Source organism: Stegastes partitus, unplaced genomic scaffold, assembly GCF_000690725.1.
Source record: "Stegastes partitus isolate 25-593 unplaced genomic scaffold, Stegastes_partitus-1.0.2 Scaffold946, whole genome shotgun sequence".
Classification (NCBI taxonomy): Eukaryota; Metazoa; Chordata; class Actinopteri; family Pomacentridae; genus Stegastes; species Stegastes partitus.
The window spans coordinates 22,928-44,202 of record NW_007578677.1 but is presented as its reverse complement, the minus strand read 5'-3'; the positions used below and the strand labels follow the sequence as shown (position 1 = coordinate 44,202).

Genomic DNA, 21,275 nt, shown 5'->3' with positions numbered 1-21,275 from the left:
GGTTCTAGATTGTGGTTCTAGGTGTTGGTTCTGGGTGTTGGTTCCAGGTGTGCAGAGCTACGAGCTGCTTCACGGTAACGTTAACGTTCTATGAGGCCCGTTTGGTTCCAGCACCACCTTTGTTTGAACATCTTGGAACTCTTTGTGTTTCAGATGATCAATAATTATTAAACATCATCATTTATCTGATTTTGAACAGTTTTACGTCATTCTGAGGAAGCTTTAAGTGAAAACGTCTAAAACCTTCAGCCAACATCTTTGAGTTTTTGGTCCCAAATGACAGAAACACAAACGTTACTTTTGCTGCTGATCCGTTAATTAATTGACTTTTTATTGCAGCAGCTGAAGAAAACTAAAGGCCTGGAGGTAAACAAACAAACAAACACACTGTAAACAAACAAACAAACTGAAGGAGCTGCAGAGTGTTTGACTTAACGAGGCGCTAAAAGCAGGTTTTACTGCAGATTAAAGAAGCTCTGCAGGAGTCAGACTGAGCTCAGAAATAGAAGAAATAAAAACGAGTGAGGAGCTTCACATGTAGTCGCATTTAAAGTCAGATGCACCAAACCTGTTCTGTTGTGTTGTTGTTGTTGACTTTACTCGTTAATGAGCTCGTTACAGCAGAACATTCGGTTAATCCATCAGCTCCTTTAATTAAGCCACTGTTTCATCTTTAATTGCTCCGCCGTCGATTAGTTGTTTGAGAGGAAGTGGAAGACGTTAAGTTATGGTTTCACTAGAACGTATCCAGAACGTTCTTGTGCTGAAGCAGCTTCGACTGATGAGAGAAAAAAAAAAAAACTGTTTTACAAACAGCAGAGAGACGAAGATCCAGAAATGTGTTGAAGCCGTTGTGTTGTTGTTTTGTGTGTCTGTTGTAGCTCATCGTTGGGTTTTTGTGTCTTTCTGTTGGTGCAACGATGAGACGGCAGAATGTAGGAAAATAAAAAGGATCAATCAGAAGAAGCTTTAATGTGAAATCACAGGATGATAAAATGATAATAAAACGTTTATTCTGATAAAATTAAGATGCTGAATGTGTTTTAATTTTATTTTAAAGTTTTTTTGTGGATCAGAGAAATTAGTTTGACTGTAATTAAATCAGAAAGTATGAACAAAAAACTAAATATTTGTCCACATCAAACATCAGTAATTTGTTCTTTTACTGTTTTTTAAATCCACATTATGACGTTAATTTTGCTGAAAAACAGTTTTTTTAAGGACTGAAAACTGTTAAATGATCTTTTTACAGTTATTTTACAGAAAACAGTTTACATGCTGATGACAAAAATTGAAAAAATCAGCATATTTTTTAAAGTGAAAGGTTTTTATGCAGCATTTTAACAGAAACTGAACAGATTTACTTTAATAAATCAGCTAAATAAATCATTATTTTACAGATATTTTCAGTTGTTTTTTTTTCAAAGTACAATTTGTATATAAAGTTTGAAAAATTGATTTTTTTTACAGCTTTTAAAGACTTTACCTGTTTTGTTAAATTACAGGAAAAAATATTAATTTAAAAGAACCTGTAAATAATATTTGTCCACATCAAAAGTCTGTAATTTTACAAACAGTCATTTGTTCTTTTACAGCGTTGCTCATAGAATCCACTTTATATTTTTTATATTTTGCTGAAAAACTGTTAAATTATCATTTTCCGGTTATTTTACAGATTTTTTTGTTAAATTACAAATAATTTCTTGTAAAATCACAGAATAAAAAACTTATTAATTTACATATTAATGATAAAAACGGGCCAGAACGGTGAGAAAAAAAAGTGTTTTAACACAAAATCATCAGATTTGTTTTATTAAATCAGCTAAATGTATTTTTATTTTCCAGCTGTTTGATGCTGTTTCTACTGTTTTTAACATATTTTCTGGCTCCTTGCTGCCAGTTTTGACTTTTTTTTTTTCCAGATCATTTCTCCAGAGCGTCCGTCAGCAGCTCATCAGTCTGCTGCTTCATGTTACGACTAAACGTTGCGTTAAAACGTCCAGAAGTTTCCTTTAAACGGATCTGCGGTTCTTTTCCTGTCGCCGGTTTCAGGAGAAGGCCTCGTCGTCTGCGTAACGGCGGAGTTGATTCGAGGCTTTTCGGCCAAATGTCGGCGCTCTGATTCTGTTTCCTCGACAGCCGGAGCAAACATCTCCTCGTCTCTCCGGTTCTGTTTGTGTTCCGGGAGCTGAATCCGTCCTCTGAGGACACCAACTGTCGAACGCATCCCGGTTCCGGCTCACTCGTGGACCGACTGGGCCGTCCTGCAGGAACATGTGGCTGCTCGCTGATGTCCGCCGTCATTTGTAATCTTTTGATCTGCAGAGATGATAATAATCCGGCCACATGCCTCCTGATTACGGCGCCGAGGCTTCATGCTGCTGCACGTTTATGCAACAGATAAAACCTGCAGCTTTAGAATTATTTCATCGTCTGCTGTTTCATATTTACCGTCTCGTCCTCTGAAAGCTGAACTTCTTCACCGTAACAAAACCCTGAAGGGGGTCGAGTTTGACTAAAAGCTGCTTCAGGAGCGTTGATGTCAGAGTTCAGAGAATAAATCTGAGGTTTTATCAAACTGAGTTATTGGGACTATTTTCAGCAGCGGATTAATCCTCATGATGTTCTGCAGGTCAGTGTGTGTGTGTGTGTGTGTGTGTGTGTGTGTGTGCGTGTGCGTGTGTGTGTGTGCAGCTGAGATGAACCACAGTGAGTTCATGCCGGTGATCACGTGACTCCACAAACTGTTTGGACGTTTGTGTTTTTTGTGAGTCTTTGCGGTCGTAGTGTGTCTCTTCCTGCGTCTGTTTGTAGCTCAGCTCATGTGTTGTGGTTGTTTTGTGTCACTGTGTTGGTTTTTTGCATTTCTTTTTGGTAGTTTGTCTAGTTTTGGTCTTTTTTGTGTCCATTGTGTGTTTCTTTGTGGTCATTTTGCATCTTAGTGGTCGTTTTGTGTCTATTTTTGGTCATTTTGTGTGTTTGTTGTGTATTTCTTTGTGGTCGTTTTGTCTAATTTCGGTCATTTTGCGTCACATTGTGAAGTTTTTGCATCTTGTTGTGCCCGTTGTGAGTTTATCTGTCGTCATTTTGTATCTTAGTGTTAGTTTTGTGTCTAACTTTCATCATTTAGAGTCTCTTCGTGTCTCATTGCGTCTCTTTGTGTCTCTTTGTGTCTCTTTGTGTCTCTTTGCGTCTCTTTGCGTCTCTTTGCGTCTCTTTGTGTTCATTCCGTCCACAGATTCTTCGTCGTCAGTTTTTAGAATCGTCTCGTGTCGGTCGGTAAACTGGTTCGTTGTGTTTTTACTGAAGCTGTTGATCCATCTGGACTCGATAATCTCCTAAAATAAAGAAGAGAAGTGTTGACGCTGATCCTGAACCGGCATCAGAACCGACCCGGCGGCTGCATCGACACTCTGCTGATGTGTTTGAGCTCAGAGGACAGAAATCAATACGTCTCAGTTGGACCATCGATCATCTGGTCCTCGGAGGTCTTTCACACTAATCACCAGAAACCAAACTGATTTTCACTTTAAGAGAACCACAAGTCCTCCGTGGTCCGATGTGTTCTGGTCGTCCTGCAGCTCAGCAGAACGTTTAATGTTCAGTGTTTCACCACCAGAGTCGGGTCGATTCTTCTGTAAACGTTCAGCAGCTAGAAGTCCGGTTGAATCGTCACTTTGTTCAATCAGCAGTAAAGAGAAGGAAACTGAATCACCTGCTCGTCCTGGTTGCTCCACATGTTGGAGAACCTTCAGTCCGTCACACTGAGTCCAGATCAGGACTGGTTTTATAATGGTTTCATAATGGTTTCATAATGGTTTTATAATGGTTTTAGGTTGGATTTAACCTCATTTTATACTTGAACTTTGGCTTACACTGGTTTTGAGTTGGCTTTAGACCGGTTTTGGACCAGTTCTAGACTGTTTCAGACTGGTTCTATTGGACTTTAGGAGTTGGCTTTGGACTGGTTTTAGACTGGGTTTTGGTTTGTGATTTTAGACGGTTGTGGACCGGCTTTAGACCGGTTTCAGACTTGGTTTGAACTCGTTCTTAGACTCTGTTAAGAGACGGTTTTTGTTTGGACTCGTTATTAAATTGACTTATGACCAACTTTAGTCTGGTTCTGAACTTGGTCCTTGAATTGGTTTTAGACTAGTTTCAGACTTGTTTTTAGACTCTGTTTTGGACTGTAGTTGAACTGACTTAAGACCAGCTTCAGACTTGGTTTTGGACTTGGTTTTAGACTTGGTTTCAGACTTGGTTTTGGACCGGTTTAGGACCAGGTTTTCAGTTTATTTTTAGACTCTGGTTTGGACTGAACTGACTTAAGACCAGCTTTAAACTGGTTTCAGACTTGGTCCAGGAGCTGGGTCTAGACTGGTTCTGCTTCTACATAGATGTCGGTGTTCTACATCATTCTGTGTCTAGTTCTGGTCGTTTAGCGCCTCCTTGTTGTCGTAACATCTCGCTGTGGTCGGACTTCATGTGTTCTGGTCGTGTTCTGTCTCATTTGGACGCTTTGTGTTGATCACATGATCATGTTTGAGTCTGTGGAATAAATAAAGTACTGAAGACGAATGACTTTCTGACCTGTTGGGTCCGTTCAGGTAAACATCGACAGGAATCAGATGTTTGAGGCTTTGATCCACATCCAGAGTCGGTTTGAGTCTCTACGTTCTCGGTTCCAAACACCTCTAACGTCCAGTCAACTGAAGCTCCACGTCTCTTTATAAACAGATAAAACACAGAACCCGTCGTACATTAAAGGCGACCCGGCGTCCAGAGAGTCGGAGGATGTTTCAGAGTCGAGTGTTCTGCGTCGCTAAGAGGATTAACTCGTCCAGCGTGGAGCGGAACAACAGCACGGAACACAAATCTGGATTCAATCATCGGGAGCAGAAGGACGAGCGTCACTCGGCCCGCAGAGAGGAAGGAAAGAACCCGACCAGAAGTACGGAACCACCCGAGGTCCGGTTCTCTGTCGGGGTCAGACTGTTCCACTCAGAACCCCGTCCACGCTGATACCTGCGTCTCTCTGCAAACTGCTGACTAAAGTCGGAAAAACATCAAAGTTCCAGGAACACAGATTGGGTTCTATGAGAACCAAGAAACAACGTTCTCTGACTTAAATAAGGGTTCTCAGATGTTATCGAGGCCTCAGATGGCAGAACGTTCTTTGTAAGACGTTTCTGTTCTGCAATATAATAATAAAGGTGGAAGATTCTGGCTCTAATGTTCTGAGAATGTTTTGAGAACGTTGTTCAGGGAACACATGATAGAACATCCCTCTGCAAAATATTCTCAACATGTTCCATTATAACACAGGAAGAACGTTCTCAAATCAACAGTTGTCCAGATGTCATTGAGGCCTCAGATGAGAGAACGTTCTACAGTGTTCCACTAAGCAGAACATGTCCGAGGTCTAAAGAACGTCTTGAAAATGTTCTTTATAAGTTTCTATGATGTAATTCACACAGGTGGAACATTTTGCCTGCAGTGAGGGAACCGATTATAGAACGTTCTTCTATAAATCACTCTCACAAAGTTCCATGATAGTGAAAGAAGAACGCGCTCAAACCAACGTTCTAAAAAGGTTTTCTGAGTTTTATCGAGCCCTCAGATGGTAGAACACTTTGTTTTCTTGAGGGAACAAACCACAGAACGTTCTTAATATGAAATGTCACCACCAGAGTAACGAAGGGAGAACGTTCTCAGTGGAACACAACAACAACAAAAGAGGAACGTTCTCAAACCAATGTTCCAAAAAGTTTATCGAATGTTATCGAGTCCTCGGACAACAGAACGTTCTTTATGAGACGTTCCTGTAATGTGATATGCTAGCAAAGGTGGAACATTCTGGCTGCCGTGTTCTGAGGAGATTTTGGGAACGTTGTTAAAAGAACACATGACAGAAAATGGAAAACGTTCTGAGGATGTTGTTGAGGAACACATGATGAAACGTTCTCACAACATTCCATGATCTTTTTTTTTTTAAGGAACGTTCTCAGCGTAACATTCTGAGAACATCCAACAATGTTGTCACCAAACGTTGTTGGAACGTCTTTGCTGGCTTTAAGGAGAACATTCTGGGAACTAGAGGATAGCAGCAGAACCTTAGCAGAACCTTAGTAGAACCTTCTCAGAACGCTTGCAGACTTTATTAAACACACTTTTTTTCATCTACAAAGTGCTGATTGTGTCTGTGACGTCTTGGAACCTTTTATTTTTATTTTTGTTTTTTGTAGTTGAGATGCTGGAGGTGAGCAGAGGAGGAGAACCAGGGAGAACAGAGGAGAACAGAGGAGAACAGAGGAGAACAGAGGGAGGGATGATGGAGGATAAATGAGACACACGAGCACGTCCAGGCAGCAGAGCAGCTCCTCCTCCTCCGGTCCTCCTCCTCCGGTCCTCCTCCTGCTCCTCCCCCGGTGCTCCTCCTCTCCGTGCCGGCGGCGGAGCGGAGGTGTCCGCGGGGCTGCCATGGCGAAGATCCGGGTGTCGTACGAGTACTCCGAGGCCGAGGACAAGAGCATCCGGCTGGGCTTGTTCCTGATCGCCTGCGGGATCCTCAGCCTCTTCATCCTCGGCTTCTGCTGGCTCAGTCCGACGCTGCAGAGCCTCCAGAGCAAGCCGGCCAACTGCACGGTGAGCCGGGCGGAGGAGCTGCGGGCTGCCGGCCGGCGGTCCGGAGCTCCGGAGCGTCAGGCAGGAGTGGTACTGGTCGTACTGGTAGTACTGGTAGTACTGGTAGTACTGGTAGTATTTAATAGTGTTTATTTATCAGTACTATTTGAGGGTTAAAGGGTGAATTTCACAGTAACTTATTTAACTTGTGACTCTTTCTGCAGTATTTTTACTCTGATTACTTTACTCTCATTTATTACTGTGTTCATATTTTCAGAATTATCTTTTTTTTTATTATTATTATTTGAACTTATTTTAATCTAAACAATATTCACATTTTCTCAGTGTGAATAAATCTGTAGTTTATGAAGTAGGGAGTTAAAAACTGTTGGAAAGAACCTGCAAGTTTGATATTTTCAGCTCATTTAAAGCTTCATTATTAGATTTAATTAAAGCAGCATTCACATGTTTACACTGTTTAAAAAAAACCTCGTTAAAAACAGTTTAAATTAAGACTGTGGCTTGGTTTAGTATTTAAAAACCAGTCAAACATGTAAAAATCATGTAAAATAATGATGTTTTTAGTTCATTTAAATACAGAATAGAAAGAAAATTTCAGTCCATGAGGAACTCTTTAAGCAGTGATTTAATTAAGGTCGCTGAGATTATTACTGTTGAGTTAAATTATTTTTCTTTTGATGATAAAATATATTTAACGGGCTGCTGCAGCTGTTTTATGTGTAGTTTTAAATGTTAAACTGATCTCAGATCCTCTTATTTATGGTGTTTATCTGTGCTGATTACAGATGAGCTCATTAAAAATAAACGAACAGATTCATCACTAACAAGTATAATGAGAGTTATATATAAAACAGAGACGGAGAGCAGAGTTATGGATCCGACTGAGAACTTTATGAGGATATTTATTCAGGAGTTGATCTGATTTAGTCGTGTTTGCTGCTTTTCACTGTTTTATGTTCATGTTAACTGATTGTTTTGGGCAAAAAAAGGCATCAAAAAGCAATAAAACCACCATTTAATTGACTAAACGATTGATAATCTGATTAAAAATGAACACAGACTGATTCCTCACACAGCTAATGAGCTCCATAGCAGGATAATACTGCACAGATCAGGTCAGATCCTGTTCATATGTGACCATAGTGTCTGATTTGATCACGTTCCTGTGAACTTATTGAAGTATTTGGTGTGAAGCTGCTCAGTTTGATCCATTTGACCTCATTAACACGTAGCTCAGCTAATCTCACGTCATCCAGGTGATGAACTGCAGGATTCCTCAGATCCTCTGTGATAATCTGTTAAATGGGGACGAACCGTGATGCGGCTCAGTGGCATCGGATCAGCTGCAGGTTTCCATCAATCGGATCAATCAGGTGTGACGATGAAACTCATTTACATTCAGACTGACGACTTCGTTCAGACAGTTTTTACCACAAATATCAGACGGATTTTTAGAACTCTGGCATTTTAAGGTTCAGCTTGTTTGTCTGTTGGGCTGTAAACATTTCCAGAATGTTGTCCACAGTTTGGTTCTGACTCTGAGGTAAATGTACTGCAGTGAGTACGAGATTGTTAAAGTCAAGGTTTTCAGAAGAAAGCAGAAGATTGACTCTAAGAAAAGTGAAACCAGCTGCTAGCGAGTTGGGTTCTGACTGCAGTCGGTAGAAATGTCAACATAGGCTCCGCCCCCTGACACCCTACAGAGGATGAAGCCTGTGTAGATGATGGATGGATGGACGTAGTTGGTTAACTGACCCGTAACTGTTGGTCTTGGAGGTGATTCGTGGGGACTTTGGTGGTTTTCATGGTGGTGACGGATCCAACATGTCACCTCAGAACAAAACAACAACAAACAGTCACTGGATGTCTGTGATGTTCGGCTTTATGCCGAGTTGGACCCACACAGCGGTTCTTCAGGGACTCTCAGAAGAACCTCGTAGGTATAGTTTTTGGTTCTTGAAGTCAGAAGAAGTTCAAAAGGTTCCGGCTGCCCTAAGACGGCCTGAACCTTCAGTGATCTGCTATCAGCTGGACTGTCTGTGTATGATGGTGGTGAAACAGGAAGTGACATCAGCTGACTGATTAGTTTGATCTTTGGGGCGGAAACGTAGACCTGTGATGTGAGGTGATGGAATGCAATCAGAGGGACGGTACCATCACGTTGTCGGGTTTTTGAAAAGGAACCTGTTTTATCTCCATCGATGGCCTTTAACACAGAAGTCCGGCTTGGATTCAGACGATCCTTCTTGCTTTCAGATGAGCTCACAGAAGGTTTTTTCTTTAACTCCCAGACGTCTGAGTCTTTGCCTTCGTCTCCAACTTCTGCAGAATGTCGTATGCAGGAGGTTTGGGGCTGCGCTCGCTGGCAGCTGTTCGGAAAAGCAAATTCTGAGCCGCGGCCAGAAAACCAGCGACAGCGACGTGGCAGGAAGCCTGGACGGGACGCAGCTAAATAAAACTCCTTCAGTTGTTTCAGCCTCTCAGATTCTTTAGAAGCAGGTTTTAAACACTGATTCTGTTCAGAGCTCCCTGATCTGTCGCTGAATGCAGAATCACGCCCACATGAGATCAGTTGTTGCTCAGATTCAGGAAGTGTGAACGTCGTGTTTGTAGAAAAGCTCAAAGCGTCGCAGTAATCTTCTTATTTGGCAGGAGCAGAACTCGACCTTTAGTTCTGACAGAAACGTAAACATATTGTCAGAACCTGCAGCCGGGCCGCGTTCTGGTTTGATCTTTATTTGCCGTCGATACAAAGTGAGTTTCTCCACCTTCGCCTCCTCTCGGCCGTGGACGTTTGAAAGTGTTTGCGCAGCGTCTCGGAGTTTCCGCGCCATAAATCAGACGCTGCGCTCGGAGCGGCCGATGATGAATTCATGGCGGCCTGATTTATTCGGCTGTTAGCTTATTGCATCATCTTGGAATAATGTCGATGCATTACGGAGAGTGGACGGCTTTTGTTTTTCTGTTTTTTTAAATGGAGTCGACTCCGTCATCCACTAATCCGCCGCTCAGTACAACATAAATCACATTAGTGGGACTTGGTCGCAGCTTCCTGAGTGATGAAGAAACTCCGACTGTTGTCAGATCACAGCACACTGATCAGGTTTTATATATACATACATATATATATATAGATATAGATATATATGTGTGTCTTCATGCCTGAGGTCGGTTTCTCCGTCCAGTCATGATTCAGGTCAGAACTTATCGACCAAAAAGTTGCAGATTATAACTGACCAGAAATAAAAGTTTTACTCATCAACAACGTCGTGATAAAGAATCAGTATGTTTATGAATTTTTTAATTCTTATTTATATATTTTTTTAACCATAAAATTACACATTTACTGTATTTAAATCAGAAAAAAAATATTTTAAAGATATTGGTGTTTTTTCAAAAGTAAAATGATGTATTTTCAGGATTGAAAAATTACCCCAAAAAATGTATATCTTTTTTATTTTAAAGATTTTTCCTTCTAAATTATAATATTTTGTAAAATCACAGAAAAAAGTAGAAATTTACATGTTGTTTGTTTTCCTTGTATAAATACTAAACAAAAACAAAAACAATCATTTATTCTTGTCCAATGTGTGACGGTTTAATTGTATTTAAATCAACGTCATTATTTTAACCAGTTTTCAGTGTTTTAACTTGTTTTCAGATTTTCATTTCTTTTTATTGGATTCTTAAAATATTTCCAACAGTTTGGTTCCATATAAAACATTCAGATAAGAAATGTTCCAACACGACCCAGTTCAGCTTCTTAACCGACATGTTTGTTCATATTTTCAGCCACGACTCTTAACAGAAGCTAATTAAAGTCAGATCGTTAGTTTTTCTGCTCAGAGCTGGAATTTGGGGACGAAACATGGAATTAAAGAAAATGTCAAATGAAATGGACCCAGTTCACTGACTTATGGAACAGTTCTAACCGACTGAAGACAGATGAGATGTTGGTAGTTTCTGTTTATTCTCAGTTTTTATCGTTTTATTGTTGCTTAAACGTATTTTAAACGTTCACCAAACTTTCACTGTTGCTCATAAAAGCCTGAAATATTTATATTTGGGAGGAACCAGATGTGATATTTGTTTTTTCTGCATTGAATCAACACCAGAATAGTTCTGTTCTGATGGTAAACCAGCGGATCGAGTCGGTTCTGTCCTGGTTCCTGGAGGTCGGCGTGTTAACCCGCCCCCTGTCGCCCCCTGCAGGTGGTGTCGGTGCTGCGTCCGGAGGAGATGTTTGAGTGCGTGTTCACCTGCGGCGCCGACTGTAAGGGCACGTCGCTGTACCCCTGCCTGCAGATCTTCGTCAACAACTCGGAGTCCAACTCGGTGGCGCTGCTGCACTTCGATGAGCAGCAGCTGGTCCTGAACCCGAAGGTACGACGGATTCACGGAGTCACAGGCAGAACACATGAATCTGTTAGTCCAGGTGTTATCAGGTCTGTAGAGTCCAGGTGTTCTGGTTCTGGTCGGCCCAGGTTCTCTCAACAGGCTGAGGGTTTATTCATTATTCATCCTTTAGTTCTAGCAGCAGGAGGAACAGAAAACCTTTAAAGAGCTTTAAACTGATCCAACCTCCTTTATTCATTTATCTCTAACGAACCGACAAACAGCAGAGACACAAAACAAACAGCAAGAGTCACAAAACAGCGACAATAACGCACAAAAAAGAAGCCAATGGACCACAAACAGTGTTAATCGTCACCTCAAAGGGCTGCGACATGCAAAACGTCTCCAAAGAGACAAAAACAACCACAATGAGGCACAAAGTAGGAAAAAAGAAATGAACACAAATGAATGCAAAAAGGCTGCAGAGACTCAAACTGAAGCAAACTGAAGACAGACGCTGATTCAGAGCAAACAAAAATAAAAAATAACTTTGAATAGAAGCAGCGTAGCAAAGAAGAGATGCCAAATGAACCCAAACAGACACAACAACTGGACAAATGCCTGAACATGAACATCGGAGCCACAAAGGGAAGCTAACAGAACCAGAACCAGAAGCTTTATCGTCCACTGAAGCTGCTAGAAGTCATCAGATGAATGCAGGAGAATCCTCAGTTTGACCCAATCAGCTGATTCCAGGTTCCAGCTGTTTGTCTGCAGAACCTCCATCATCCAGACAGAACCCTGTTGGAGCAGATTTGTCTGATGAACGGATCAGAACCCCTCCGACACGCCGGCGTGTTGATGCTCTGGCTTCAGGCTGTGAGAGGCTTCAGCCTAAAGCTCAGCGGCTCTAAATGATCTCCTGAAACATCACCGACTGTACCATCAGCTCAGCAGCAGGTTTACGCTGCTACAGGCAGAAACAGATTCATTACATGAGTGTGACGCCGGAGGTGAGACGAGCGTCGGTTAGCGGACTGAAAGAAGACGGAGGTGAGTCAGGAGAGTCCGATCGGTTTCAACCGTCTGGAGGCGAGGAGCTGCTCAGAAACACATCCTGAGAGAAGAAGGAAGCTGCTTGGAGTTCAGGAGGACGGCTGGTTTGTTTGAGCCTCTGAGCTTCATGAAGGAGGAAACTGCAGCTTCATACAGTCGCTGTTTATAAAACCCTGTTTGGTGAAAACTGATCGGACCAAACCAGGTTCAGCAGTGTTAGAGGGAAATGGGTCAAAGTTTGGTGGTTGGAGGAGTCATCAGATGGACCCAGAGACAGAAGCAGCTGCTCTGTGATGACTTACTGAAGTTTTAGTTTCCTTTTGCTGACGGCCTCTTTGAGAACAAAACCAGGTTCTTCTTGTTAAACATCATGAGGAACTGGAGATGTCTGTGGAGCTTCTCAGTCCTCCTGGTTCTGGTTCTTCTCATAGATTAATCGTAGCAACTGGACTTGCTTGAGCTCCTTGAAGACATCTCTCCCCAGGAAGATGAAGCCACATCCACACCTCGCCACAGAGACCCTAACGAACCCCACTGTGGCAGGAGGAGCACTAACGACCCACATAACGAGGGGGAGGAGCAACAAACCTCCTGTTGAAACTCAGGCGTTAATGTCAGTATGTGGAACTGCCAACTAGTCAGTCAGAGCTGATGAAGCCTCTTGGATGAAGGTGGAACGTCTTCAAGCAGGTCCAGTTGCTACGATTAAACTACCAGAAGAACCAGAGATACTTCTGAGGACCACGGGGTAGAAACAGAAGCTTGGTGGTGGTGAGTTGAGGTTTTATTTTACCTACCAGTTGAGTTTTTACAGGCTTGTCCGCCATCTTGAATCGCAAACGCGTTGCAGCGACCTGTGACGTAGCGCTCAGTTTGCCTCTAAAGGTTCAAATCCATCATGGACCAAACTTCAAAGTCTCATGGTGACGGTACTGGTGGACTGATGGTTGGACCACTTCAACACTTATCAAAGAAACATAAAACTCAGCTTTGGGTTGTTCCTGTTCGGCTCTGAACCCCTCAGTCTGTGTCGAGGTCTTCAGCGAGGTGAAGTTTTCACATCTTGTTTGTTTTAAAGGTGGAACCAGTGTGTTTCCTGGATGGACTCAGATCTGACTCACGTTCATCTCAAACTGACCAAAAACCTGTTTCTGGTCTTTTCTGTAGCCAAATCGTTTCCACGCGACTGGTAGCGTGTCTCCAGTTCTTCAGTCGTGTTGTTGTGCTGGTCAACAAACCAAATGTCTCTGAAATAGAGTTAAAGAGACTTCAAGAACCCTTGAATCTGAGTTAAAGATGTTCTAAAAGACTTCTAAATAAGGCATGACTTCTACCTGATGAAGAACCAGAACCTTCTGCTAAACTTAGCTTCAGTGACGGACAGTTGTTCTTCGTTCTACCTTAAAGTTGGTGGATTTTAGTTTGTCTGAGTCGTCAGGAGAAGAGACGAGATCACAGTTTAGTTTGATGCTTCCAGCTGTGTAGGACTTCATCATGTTTGTGTATTTCTGTCACCATTTACGTCGTTTTGTGTCTCTTTGTGGTCACTTCTTGTCATTGTTTTGTCTCTGTTGTCATTTTGGGCCACTGTGATAGTTTAGTTTGTTTATGTGATATTTCGGGGGTTTGTGTTGTTTTTGTGATAATTTTTATATCTTCTCGCGGTTGTTTTGCATCTCTGAGGTCACTTTGAGTCTCTTAGTGGTCGTTTTGTGTTTCTTGTGCTTATTTTTTGTTTGTTTTTTGTTGTAATTTTAAGTCTCTGTTGTCATTTCATGTCTTTTTGTGGTAATTATTTATAAATTAAGTATAAATGCTCCCCGACATGGCAATAGGATCAGGATCAGCTCACACTGTTCTGTTACTGTTGGTCATGTAGATGATCGTCACACAAGTGTTTCCAGTTTTTAGGAAATCATAAACAAACTGCTGTTCGTTAAGTTTAGTCTGTTGTTGTGATTTTATTCATCACGTCACCGTCAGTCTGATCTCTAATAATAAACCCGCTGGTTTAACGGACTCCACGGATCACATCCACACGTGAACTCGCCCAAATAAAAGAATACCAGCGGAGACAAACACACGAGTCTACTCGTCTTCTTCATTAGTGCACGTCTGGGTCGTCGCCACGGCAACAGAGTAAATATAGAGGGGAGAGACGGCGCGTCATCACCGATGCCGCTCGGTCGCCATGGCAACCGGTGATGTGGCGACACGGAGGAGAGAGAGAGAGAGAGAGACGAGTCACGCTTCATTCAGAAATCCCTCCAACACCGAACGCTGAGGCCGAGAGCCGGACCGGACCGACGGGACTCCGGATCGTCGGCGCATCAGCGACCTGTCGGGTTTAAATACCGCTGGAGGCTCCGCCCCCTTCAAGGCCCGAGTTTAAGAATAATAATTAACAGGTTGGAGGAGAAACAAGAACCGGCTGGTCTTCAGCTCCAAGAGTCAGCAGTTCATCACAAACACCTGAATGTGGGTTCATGTGTCATAAAAACACAACTTTTGATTTATAATAAGACAAATAATAATAAGAACATGAAAAACAAACAGTCCTGGTTTAGATCTGCAGCTCAGAACGTTAAAAACACGTTTAATATAATAAATAACGATGGACATTAAACACTGGACCAGTTATAGTTCAGATTCTGCTCAGAACAGATAGAATAATTATATATATACGTATTTAATTTAAAGCCATTAATCAGATATGTGCCCAATTAATATAATTAGTTTGTACAATTCAGTGACGCTCTACAAAGTAAGTTAGTCTCTGTCTCTTAGTAAACTGGAATCTGTGTGATGTTGTTGTTTTTCTGCTCGGGGACAAAGTTGGACAACGTAGATGATGAGTTGTGGAGCATCAATACGTCTGTTTATGAAAGACTCTCTGCAGCTCTGCTGTTCTGGAACTCTTCAGGACTTTTATATTTTCTGCTGATGTTCCTTAAATGTTTGCATTTTTCCCCTTTTGCAAATTTCTCCACCGTGAGATTAACAGAGGTTTAGCTTAGCTTAGCTTAGCTTAGCTTGTTGTGTCATGTCGTGTTGTGTCATGTCGTGTTGTGTCTTGTCGTGTCTTCTTTCATCTTGACATCAGCATGACATTCATCACTTGTCAGCTGTTGTGTTTGATAAGTTCCTGGATAAAAACTATTTGTTGTGGAACCACAAGAAGAAAAAAGCAAACTGCAAACCCGGTAGACTCAATAAATTCTGACTTCTCACCAAAGACGGAACTTTTTCCTGTGAAATGTTGGTGGACGTCGATTCCAACCGCCGTGAATGTTGGACGCCACGTCAGATCCAGGAAATAAAAACCAGCAATGCTCCTTTAACCGCCGCTCTGGTCGGACTTTTAGCGCCGTGACCTTTTAGCGACAGTCAGACGGGAGCATTAATTGTGTCTAAAATGGAGGCGGTGTTTGTAGAACAGCTGCCAGGCGGAGATGTGGCCGTTAATTGGTGTTGAGTCTATAGGGGGCGGTTGGTTAATGGAGCCGCCTGTGGACCAGATGACTGACATGACATTCAGATCGGCGGCGGCTCGACGAACACACCGACCAGATCTGTTGCTGCGCTGAGCTCTGAGAACCAGGACGCTACCGGTTAGCTTCATTCAAACGGCAGCACAACAGAACTCGGGTCAATGTCTGGTGTGAACACTGAAGGTTTTATCGACATCAGCGCTGGAGCTGCTTGTCGGCATCGATACGCTCAAGTTAGCGTCATAGAATGTAACCAAGCACATCAGAGCTCAGGACGTCTTTTATACCTGAACCATCAAACAGCTTGGAGAAGTTAAGATGGTAACACCTGGTTTAGACGCTGAACTGGTTTTAGAATGGCTTGGAACAATACTGGCTACAGGTGTAAAGTGGTTTCAGACCTGGTTTTGTCCTTTGAACTGGTTTAAGCTTTGTTTTGGGGCTTTTTCCTACGGTTCTGTCACCTCTCAGGTCAAGGCTCAGAGTTTTGTTTTGAACTAGTTTTGGACTGTATTGGACGTTATCTGGAATTGGTTTTGAATTTGTGTTTGTGCAGGATTTTGGACTTGAACTGGTTTCACACTGGTTCTACACAGTTGTTCTGGTGTTTGCTTGTTTAGAGGCGTCGTTTTAGACAGAGTTTATACTGCGTTCTGAGATGTGATTGTAGAGTTTTGGATTTATTTTAAACTCTTCTACACTTGATTTTGGGAGCATAAACTCAGATTGGTCTATTAATTAGTCTTAGACTTAATTTTAAACAGATTTTGTAGCGTTTTTGGGACATTTCTCCAGATGTTGAGAGGACTAATTCACTTGGTAAACACAGTTGGCTATAAAAACTTAAATTAGCGCCACACTTGTTGGCAGTGGAGGAGGAACTATGTTATATATTAAATAAATCATCAAAAAACCCAACCTGGAATCAGTGAAAAGAAAACCCTCTGCAGGTGTTAGACGGTTAATTAGAAGAAGATTATAATTACTGATGCATTCGTGTATTTTTGGGTGAAGCTAAACCAGCTCGTCACATTTCAGGAGCTTCTCTTGTGTTTTCGATGCAAACCCTCCCAGTCCCGCTTCAGTGAACGTATTTAATCAGATTCCACCACTTCATTCTGCCTCTAGCAGCCCAACCGCTGCCTGGTTTTTGCTTTAATGTCACCTTCAGAGATTTAAATGAGAGAACAGAGAGCATGTCCAGTCAGGAGCTGTGATATTTGCTTTCACACCTGCTGAATCCGGCGAACACGAAGCGCTCATTTACGTAGTAATGCATGAACACACACACAGCGATGCACACGCAGAAGTTGGTTCTGTTTGTCAGGTTTTAATTAAAGCTGCAGGTTTGCGTCCTTATCGGATCAGAAACGGCAGCTTATCGCCTTCAGTTTAAAGAGCAGCAGAGCGCGAGGCAGCCTGACGGACGTCTGAACTCACAGCAAGAACACGAGTTCGTGGTTCGGCCTCGATTTGACCTAAACCTCAGTCAGCCCAAACCCGAAGCCTCGACCCTGACACTGATCCATGAACGTCCTCGAGTCCCACCAGCGTCCTCACAAACTCCTTCACCAACACGAGTCCCCACAAAGCTCCATGAACAAACAGCCTGAGCTCGGCCGTGAGGTACAACTCTGCAGCTCCACGCTTCATTTCTGTTCCTGCAAAAATGAAATGAACTGCTGACCTCAATAAAGGCGAGGAGGCTCAGGAGTGTGTGTCACGGTGTGTGTGTCACAGTGTGTGTGTCACGGTGTGTGTGTGTGTGTGTGTGTGTGTGTGTGTGTGTGTGTGTGTGTGTGTTGTCTACAATAACTTATCAAACCGATGCATCGACGTGGCTGCTCGGCTCACAGGCCTTCAGGAACTGTGTCGATTATTAAAACACCATCAGACTCAGTCTGTTTGTAAAACTACGATTTGCTAAAATCAAAGCTGTGATTCGTTTGTGTGTTACGATGAATTCTAAATATCTCAAACGAGAAAAGTCCCAAAAAAGTTTTCTGCCCTCGAGTCATTTAATATTTAGTGTCTGCTGAGCCTCAGTCTAATATCATTCTCCTCCATTATACACTTCGTAAGTACATTAAAGTTATTAAAATCAATCCAGTGTATCTGCTGAACATCTGCAGTGCGTTAAGACAAAACCTGCATTTTTACCTCCAGTCTGGTCCTGAATGTTCTGCAGGTGGAACCTCGTACTAAAGCTCTGCTAGAACTCTCTCTAAATGTAGAGTTTAGGATCCAGTGAGAAGAAAACAGATGAAGAACAATCTGTATTCTCTACATGATGTCAGGAAATGTAGACCAGCTGTAGTACCTGGTTGTTCCAGCAGGTGGAGCCTCTCACTGTTTAACACTGTAGAGACCAGAAGAGGCGTCACTCAGACTGCAGGAAGTTCGTGTTGGCAGCAGAGAGCATTGTGGGAGTTTAGCTGGCAAGTGTCAACGTGTTTTGGACAATTTCAAATCATTTTGGACACGTCGTCCTCGACAGAAGTTTTTTATTTGTTTTTTGACGATTCAATTTTAAGTCAATATGAACACATTTAGAGGATTTTAGACAAACTATGAGTCATTTTGTTGAAGTTTCGATATGTTTTTGTCGAGTTTTTGAGTTTAGCTGTAGTACCTGGTTGTTCCACCAGGTGGAGCCTCTCACTGTTTAACCCTGTCGAGACTGTTAATGACCTCCGGACAACATTTAGGAAACACGATGTGTCTGAAGTCCAGAAGGCTTCAGTTCCATGACCCTTGTTCGTCACTACAGAGTTGGTTGATGGTAAAAATGTGAGACCTGTGGGACTAAACTTTAGCTAGCAGCAGCGCGGCACCGTGACAAAGACTAACGTGGAGGTTAAGGGTTTTGGTTGATGTGTTTGGGATCGAGTAGGACTGTTTTTATGGATCCCAGCGCCGCTTCTGCTGCCCAGATGATACGTCTGTTGACTAAAACAACAGCTTCAGCGTCTGCTGCTCGGTTCTGAGCTCGATCGGCCCGTTTTGATTAACTGTGCTGTTGGCTTTGGTGTCTCAATGTGCTTTTAGTTTAATATCTGTTGCACAAGCTGAGCGTTTTTATGACATTTTTATTGTCTAATTAATAGTTTCTGCTGCAGTTCTTCAGATTCAACCTGCTGATTGTGCTTCTAGAATCTCTCCAGGTCGTTGAGGAGCTTTATCTCCAGACGTCTGTCAGGTGGAAGTATCCGTTACGTTTCCCCGGCGGTGATTCAAAGCGACTGATCGATGTGTTTGATGAACGCGCCGCCTCGCTGTATGTTTGTCTGTTTGTGGCTCTGAGCTCATGATGTTCTCTGGCCGGCTGTCAGACATAATTCAGTGCTTTCACACACGGACTGATGTAACCGGCTGGCCGAGCTCTGCAGACTCCATTAAACCACAAATGGATTGAATTTTGTGTGTGTGTGTGTGTGTGTGTGTGTGTGTGTGTATTTTACTTCACCAGTGCAAACACACACACCACGCTGCTCGGCTTCCATTCGGCCTGAAGGTAACCGTGTGAGTCCATCCCATAATATGTTTCATCGATACGGAGCGATTAACGACGAACCTGATCGCTCACCAGAGACGCAGTAAATCAGTTGTTTCACATGTTTGTGCAGCTTCAGGTGCTGCTGCTCTGAAACATCTTTCTCAACTATTTACTGATTATTTCAAGAGTTAATCTGCAAAACCAGAAACCTGCATCTTCACAAACCTGCAGAACGTCTCCATCGTCCACCTGAGACGACATCAAACTGAAGTTATCTCTGTTTTCGTCAAATCCACTCAGCTTCAGTTTGATATCGTCTCAAGAAAACAAACAAACAAAAAAAAGTTTTCTGAAAAATCTACAAACATGCAGTTTTCTGTTTTTGTGAATGAACTCTTCATGTCTAAAAAAACCACAAAAAAATGATCAGTTATATGTGAACTATTAAGAAAAACGAGTAAAAACTGTTAAATTTAAATTAAATTCGTGTTAATTTAATGTTTTGTGGAAAAGACGTTTTACAGATTTTGTCATATTACGGCTAATAGCTCGTTAGCTAGCTAGCTAGTTTAGCTAAATCACAGAAAAGCGCTTTAAGCTACATGTTGACTGTAAAAACAGTAAAAATGACTGAAAGTAATGATGAACTTCTAATAATTTAGTTTCTCTGTAAGTGACTGAACATGTGACATAAACAGATAATTAACATAAATAAATGATCATCTGAGACTTTAACTCATTAAATGTTTAATTGATGAGTTTTAATCAGCAGCTTTCAGGACAAACGTCAGACCGACTGAATTATTAGTTCTGAGGATTTTATTTCCTGTTGAGACGTCGACCTAACCGGTGATGTACTCTCATTACCCTGTGGCTGTAATCAGATTACTGCGAGGACGGCGGACGTGAACACAGGAGATGACGGCAGGTGTTCTGCTCCTCTCAGCCGATTAGTGAGACCTAATTTCCTCGTTTATGACTTAATTATGTTATAAATGTAAATGACAGGAGCTGGAAGCAGAGGGCAGCGACACACACACACACACACACACACACACACACACAGTAACACACACACACACACAGTAACACACACAGTAACACACACACACTCTTCTGGTTTTAATATGAACTCAACTCTGATCCCAAACTCATCGTTTCTGCTGAGAAGTGACAGAAAAGACGTTTTTTTTTTCTGTTTTAATTTCATCAGCGTCGCAGAACAACGTCACAAACACCTGATGCTGATTTAACGTCTGACTTTAGACTTTTAATATGATTTTATTCGTTTTGTGTCTCTTTGTGGTTTTTTTTAGTCGGTTTGTGGTTATTTTGTCTCTTTGAAGCCGTTTTGTGTCATTTTTTTTTGGTTTAGTATCAGTTTAGCATCGTTTTGTGTGTCTTTCTTGTCATTTTCTGTCTTATTGTGGTTGTTTTGTGTCTCTTTGAGATCATTTTCTGCTTCTTTGTGCTTGTTTTTAGTCAGTTTGTGGTTATTCTGTGTCTCTCTGTGGTTGTTCGTCAGCTTTAATCGGTTTGTGGTCTATTTAAGTCGAGCGTTGGATCGTCTTCATCACATAAACTCCACTTGAAGGCTGAAAAACTCAACCTGAGCTGTTCTTGTTTCACACAAAACATGTTTTTATTCGATATAAATCGCTCCATTCAACATTATAAACGTCATTTAGTGTTTGTTCCGTCCAGATTCTAGCGTGGGCCAGACCTCCTGTTCATCCTGAGGCTGATTGAAGCCGTCCAGTTCATTGGTTCTGCTCAGCAGAGGAGGTCAGACGTTCCCGTCGGCTCTTAAAAGGCGTTTAAATCGGTTTCCAGACGTGTGCAGATGCCTTATTTTATATACTAATAATAATTAATACCATAAAATGTGTAATTTAGCTCCGTCTGGAACCAGCAGCAGCTGAAAGGTCGACGGAGAACAAACTATTAATTTACAGAAGCTCCGGGCAGAGAGAGAAACAACCCGTTAATGTGATCAGCCAGGAGTGACGGCAGCAGTCATGATGTGTGTGTTTGTGTGTCTGCGTCGGGCTACGCTAAGCTAATTAGCCGCCATGAGCTTCTGGAGCTCCAGGACGTCAGGGGGGGCGTCCGAGTCTCGCTGCCCAGGAAGGAGCCTCCGTCCCTGGGGAGGCCCGCGGCCGAGCTCCCCTCTCTGGTTCTCTCTGGTTCTGGTCCAAACTAGATCCACTGAATGTGGATTAAAGTTTATAAAGAATGAACCGCTGGTAGAT

General features: G+C 42.3%; 1 protein-coding gene across 1 annotated transcript in view; it reads left to right on the top strand.

Annotated features, from left to right (window-relative positions):
* The first annotated feature begins 6,480 nt into the window (after positions 1-6,480).
* Positions 6,481-21,275, top strand: part of LOC103366456 (calcium-activated potassium channel subunit beta-4) — a 32,181-nt gene continuing 17,386 nt past the window's right edge. Inside the window, exons 1-2 of the mRNA XM_008294192.1 lie at positions 6,481-6,714; positions 10,858-11,090. Of these exons, the coding sequence (XP_008292414.1) occupies positions 6,481-6,714; positions 10,858-11,090 (467 nt within the window). The remainder of the gene's footprint in view (positions 6,715-10,857; positions 11,091-21,275) is intronic.